Below are 6,390 nucleotides of genomic sequence, written 5' to 3' on the forward strand. Positions count from 1 at the left end.
TACAAATACACAAGGGTGGCCTGATAATTCCTTGAGCCACTCGGTAGTGCAAAAATGTAGATAAATAGGCACCCTTCCTAGGGCGGCATGTAGCCTGCTTTTTGTGTGACTCATGGGAAAGGCATCACAAGTCTATTTAATGGAAACTTTGTCGGCCTATCCCATCAGTAATATTTCAAAATGAAACATACACTAATGTGTTAAATATTAATGTTTAACCTGATTTAAAGAGCAGAGGAAAGGAAAAGAGGATCCCTGTCACTGTTTTGATTTTAGGGCCTGTTGAAGAAATGACTAGAAAGTCGTTTAAGAATTTAAACAGAGCTTTAGGCAACTCTGGAGTGGGGCGCGTGTAGAAATAGTGGTGGTAGAAGGTTCCAGTTGAGAAATATAGGTCCGCATTTCTGAAATGCTGTCTAATGAGGTAAGGTCTGCAGCTTAAACACACGCAGCTCAAAACATTCTGTCGTCTTGAGGCGTCAGCATCCTCTTGTATGGTTTGAGTAAATATCATAGTGAGACTTATATATCACATTCATTCTATGAATATTATTTGTTGACATTTTATCGGTGAAAAAGCTTGTTGATACTGAATAATCACTCGCCTAAACATATTACGGACACATTTAGAAGAAAAAAACACGGTCTATTTAATGAAACTAATTACTGTAATTATATCATGAAAATGGAATGACTGAAATGCAATGACGGTGTCTTACCTATTGAGCTTTTATCCCGTCCTTTAGCTGTCCCTGCTGTGGTGCAACTACACATTCAACTTTGCTCAAAGGAAAACTCTTTCTACATATCACACACAAAACAAGCCCAGTCTTACTCTTACACACACAAACACACTCCAACACAAACTCACACACACTGGTAATATTAAATTGAACTTAAAAAAAAACCCCTAAATATATAGCCTAACTACAAATCTAAATAATGCAGAACAGTTATTATCTGCTGCATTTATCCGTCGTGATATCACACTAGGCCTACTTAAATACAAAACTATTAGTAAACATTGTTCAATTCCCTGCTGGAACATGTATACTGCACATTTAGGTTTGGTCACAGACTCTCATCTCAGCACGTCAATAGGTGACCAAGTGGCAGTGAAACGCGGCTTTAAGGGAAATGCGTCCTTTAAAAAAAGGAGCCCTGATAAGATTGGGCGGTTTATACATTATTGCTTGGACAACACTTTTTTGTTACTATTAAGTATTTGTGCAAAATGACTACAGACAAAGGACGCAGATTAAACATTTCTCTTTGTATTATTAATGTTCATAAAGTAAACTTGTACCAGAGCATATCGTTTCCATGAAGTATACTGGGTCAAACACACAGATTGCGCAATGCGTCACCATGCAAATTTAAAAAACGGATTCAGAGCACCACTTTCAAATATTTATTTTCCATGTATCAATTGTGACATGTATCATATGCTGCTGATTTTCCTGCAGTTCTCAGAGTCGGCAGAATATCACAGGTTGTTTTCGTTTGCCCCAATCCAGAAGTGTCCAAAACTCCCCTTTAAGGGTCTGGGTCTGCATGCTTGGAGCCAATGAAAAGACTCGCTGCTCTGCAGGAAAAAAAACTGACATGTGAGGCGGTGGGTCTTTAAAGGGCTGCTCTGCCCCAACTCACAAGCCCAATCTCGTAGGACTTGTTAGCGTATCACGTGCCAGATTCTTAATGAAGTGGACACACGAGGACCTTATGTGCGCATGCGCGCGGTGTAAAATGTAGTTGGAAATGAGGTGTCCGTCTTGGAGTAGTCGACTTTTAAAAAGCATCGGCAGACCCTGATATGACGACTTCGCTGGTTCTGCATCCACGCTGGGCGGACACCTTGATGTACGTTTATGAAAAAAGCCCGAATGAAAACAACCAAAATAAAAGCCAAACAATGGAGGGACTGAGCGGTAATTGCCCCGCGACCCACTGCAGGGACCTAATGTCGCACCCCGCTCTGGGACGACATTCCGGCACCTTAGCGACCCACCAAGGCTCCGTCTACTCGGATATATCCTCTCCGGACACCGGCCGGCAGTGTCCCGCTCCACAGACATCCTCTAGTGCGTCTTTGAGCTACGGTTATCCGTTTGGAAACCCTTATTACGGCTGTAGATTATCTCACTCGCACAACGTGAACTTGCAGCAGAAGCCCTGCTCGTACCATCCCGCAGAGAAATATGCCGAGCCCAGCACAGCGTTGCCCACGGAAGAACTGTCTACCAGGGCCAAAGAGTTTGCCTTCTACCCGAGTTTCGCCAGCTCATATCAGGCTGTTCCGGGATATCTCGACGTGTCCGTCGTGCCGGGTATCAGTGCCCACCCTGAGCCGCGGCATGACGCCCTGATCCCCATGGAAGGCTATCAGCACTGGGCTCTCTCCAATGGCTGGGATGGGCAGGTGTACTGCTCCAAAGAGCAAACGCAGTCCACTCATCTTTGGAAATCACCATTTCCAGGTAATTATGTGTGATTTAATTTTCTTTACTGTCTCACCATGCTGGAATTTATGCGTTAGTGCAGCGGCTTGTTGGCGTTTAATACCTGTGTCATCACATTAAGAAGGTATTTAGATGTAGCCAGATATTTTTACTCTGCTGGGATGTTACTGCTTATCAGTTTTATTGTGTTAAAGTGCCAAATATCAGCTTACATATATGTGCAGGGAAACTCTGAATGTGCTGAATAAACACAGCTGTCAATCCAACTCAGTTATCTTATGTCCTATATGCACTCCAAGAAGAGGCTGTTATAAACAGTATATTTAGTTTTAGATTCAAAAAAATCCACATGCTTTTTATTTATAGTGTGCGGAAAAATACAAAATCAGAATTGTGAGTTCAGGGATAATTTTAATTGTTAATAAAATTTCTTGATGGAGAAGATGTTTTTCTTTGGAGTCTTATAGCTCAGTGTATAGCACATCGAATAGAAAGGACCTTTGCCCCCTGTTTGACAATATAGTGACTAAGCTAGCCTTCTGTGTTTGGACTGTGCCAATAAATCTCTGCGCCCTGCGTTATGTCCACAGCCTTTTTTGATATCTCACAATTCATTTCATTTGGCTTACATTTGTATTGCATGCAGTCCTCAGCACACCTGAAAAACAAATGAATTCTGCTACTGATCAATTCACATAATTGTGGCTCGCCTTTTACTTTACAACATTCTTGATATCTGATAATAGACACTTGGGCCCGGGCAGAATGCACTTTACAGAGTGTTTACTAGACTGCATCTTTTGCCCCAATGTTTTACCATCTTTGTTCAAACTGTATGTATTTAAATGTAGGACAGGGATGTCCTCGACTGGACTCTTCACACAGCACACTCCCCCCCCGTTCGTATTGAAAATACTCAAGAGAAAGCCACGCAGGCACGGGCGCGCTGTCATATGCGCGCGCACACACACACGCACAAAACACAAGCGCGCGCTGTCCATGTCTTTCTGTGTCACTTCCCATGCATGTCACAGCTGACACAAACTCCTATGCCTATTTTAATTAGCAAAATTCTTTATTGGAAGAAAACTCACATTTATAAAGACATTGAATAAGTCTTCCCCAGTTACTTACACGAAAATCTTTCAAATGTATAAGTAAGGAGGATATGATGGTGATAATGTTTGAATATCATTCGGCACAGATTAAACACTAATATCAACATTAACCCATGTTTGTAAAATCACTTGGGGGTAAAAAGCTTCATGTCTCACAGCTTGCCATTATTTTTTAAGGAATTGCCATACTTGTCCTGTCACGTCTCTCATTGGCTCCATGCAGCTTTGGCGAAAGGCTGCAATCCCAGAGACCTGCTTACCTGAACAAATAAGGGCCAAAATGTTTTGGGGATTTCCAAAAGATTTCTGCAAAAACACAAAATAATATTTTCTGTTCATTAGGAAAGTTCAGGGCATTGTTCTGAGATGGTAGATTAAAGTGTGTAACCTTTTTTTAAGCAGGCACTGACCGGTGTATTGCACTCAGTCAGACCTTTTGTATTGATACCCGCTTGTACCCCGCGGTTAAAGTAAATAATTGTACAATAGATTAAAGATACCATCAGCTAGGATTTGTTGTTAAGTTTCGTGTTTAATCACCAGCAAATCAAGTATTGACACGCAATCAAAGGAAAAACATTGATCACTTTCCATTTGAAACAACGCTCAATTGTAGTGGCTTGATGGTGATAGTTAACAGAAACATCCTTGGTTTCTCTCCGTTCTCAAAACGTCAGGTGCAGTACACCTGAGATCCTAACTGCAACCCATTTCTGAGACACACACACACACACACACACACACACACACACACACACACACACACACACACACACACACACACACACACACTGACCTTGAAAGCTGAAGTACTCTCAAACTCCTTCTTTTCACCGTCAGGTGAATTAAGAAATAAAATCGTAGCATTCCTCGTTTAACTTTAACAATAAGTAAAACAGTCGTACTACAGTGCTGCAGTATGTGCGAAATGAATCATTGCACTGTTTTTACGCATTGCCTAATACTTTCCTAACATTTTTTCCTCTCTTCTTCCAGATGTCGTGCCACTGCAGCCCGAAGTCAGCAGCTACCGTCGTGGGCGTAAAAAGCGTGTCCCTTACACCAAGATCCAGCTGAAGGAGCTGGAGAAAGAATATGCAGCGAGCAAGTTCATCACCAAAGACAAGAGAAGACGCATCTCCGCCGGCACCAATCTCTCAGAGCGTCAAGTCACAATCTGGTTCCAAAACCGGCGAGTCAAGGAGAAAAAATTCGTCTGTAAATCCAAGAGCAATCACATGCACACCACTTGACAAGATCAGAGACCTCTTTGAAAACTACAACTCATACCTTCCAAAAACATAATGCCATATATTTACCTCTTGCATCGAAAATCGTGGCTGAAGAACATATTGAGTGTTTTTTTATTATTTAACTTCCATCTTCTTTCATCGACCATGCCGCATCTCCCCCTGTTTTCAATTTAGAGAAAATACTCTAAAGACTGTGAAAATATTGAAAATTTCACTTCACATTTGTTTTATATGAATGTATATATATAAATATATAATATTTAAAACAATATATGTATTTCAAAGACAAGTATTGCGTGTTTTTTTTTTCTTTCTTTAAATTTCCAAGCCAAATCTCAAAAGGAGCTGATGACATTTCGAAGACTTGAATCGGACGGATGAAATCACAGCAGACAATTCGTTTGATGTCATTTTAGAAAGATAATCGCCGTATGGATATGTGTGCCATGGTGATACGCTGAACTTGAGACTTTCATCTAAAAGCTCCTAAAGACTTTCAAGAGAGTGGCTTTTTTTCATTTTTTTTTTTTTCATTTTAATATTTCCTCTGAATTTCAAAAGCTATGATCTCTGTGTGGGATTTGTTCTCTTAAGCCTGGACTAAAACAAAGGTTGCTATGTTGTTAATCTGTATAGTGCAATGCCTTTATTATTTAATTCATATTATCTAGTATGGTGGAACTGTTAACTGGAATATCCCGACAACTGTATGTTTTCCTTTGTCAGAAGGATTCTGCCATGCAACTGGAATGATTGTAAACCATTAAAGTCAGTGAGTATTACACATAAATGCACAGTCGTTGATTTAATTTGATTTTTTGTCTTTGTTAGTGTAGCATTGCAGCTGATCTTGCGCCTTGTACGCAGCCTGTTATTTCTACTTTCGTGCAGTATGTGAACTGTATTGTGGTGTTGAATTACGTCCTGGTAACGTGTTTCATAAATAAATGATGATTATGAAAATGTTCAAATATTCAAGTCAATCAACCATCGCAGCATTTCCTTCCGTATCATGTTCCACGGGTGTCATTAAGGAGCAGCAGCTCTCACCGCTGTCGCCTTTCCTCTTAAAGTTGAGTCTGTAGCAGCAGCAGCGGATGGATTAGTGAAGATTTTATCTAGCAAAGTGCTTGATTAAGACTCATTGTGCATTCTGCACTCTTAATGGCAACAGGAGATGATGCACATGCACTGAGCAGTACAATGAATTATTTGACTATTGTAAGTTACGAAAAAAATTGTGTGTGTGGGGGGGGGGGAGGGGGGAGTGTGTGTGGGTGTGTGTGTGTGTGTGTGTGTGTGTGTGTGTGTGTGTGTGTGTGTGTGGGGGGGGGGGGGTATTTTGACTAATTTATTTTCCTGATCTTAATAATATTTTGAGACATGCAGGGTCTGATTTATTTTTTCAAATTGATCACTTCAAGGAAAACTGAGTCAGCGGGTGGAAAAAGACCTCACGTCTAAGTTTTTTCCAGCGCTTACCGTGAACTCCCACCGCACTTTAATCAAAGATTACACCAAACATATATTTATTAGCTCCTATTTGGCAGCAGTTCAACT

General features: G+C 40.8%; 1 protein-coding gene across 1 annotated transcript; it reads left to right on the plus strand.

The window, feature by feature from the left end:
* The first annotated feature begins 1,655 nt into the window (after positions 1 to 1,655).
* Positions 1,656 to 5,803, plus strand: hoxc13a (homeobox C13a). Its single transcript, XM_061057938.1, has 2 exons — positions 1,656 to 2,477; positions 4,574 to 5,803. The coding sequence occupies exons 1-2, from the start codon at positions 1,814 to 1,816 to the stop codon at positions 4,828 to 4,830; spliced, it is 921 nt and encodes a 306-aa protein (XP_060913921.1). The 5' UTR covers positions 1,656 to 1,813; the 3' UTR covers positions 4,831 to 5,803.
* Positions 5,804 to 6,390: the final 587 nt, after the last annotated feature.

The sequence above is a fragment of the Labrus mixtus genome, chromosome 15 (genome assembly GCF_963584025.1).
Source record: "Labrus mixtus chromosome 15, fLabMix1.1, whole genome shotgun sequence".
NCBI lineage: Eukaryota > Metazoa > Chordata > Actinopteri > Labriformes > Labridae > Labrus > Labrus mixtus.

Coding starts and splice junctions, on each gene's coding strand:
- hoxc13a (XM_061057938.1), top strand. CDS start 1,814: ATGACGACTTCGCTGGTTCTGCATCCACGCTGGGCGGACACCTTGATG. Junction 2,478..4,573: donor TTGGAAATCACCATTTCCAG/GTAATTATGTGT, acceptor CTCTTCTTCCAG/ATGTCGTGCCACTGCAGCCC.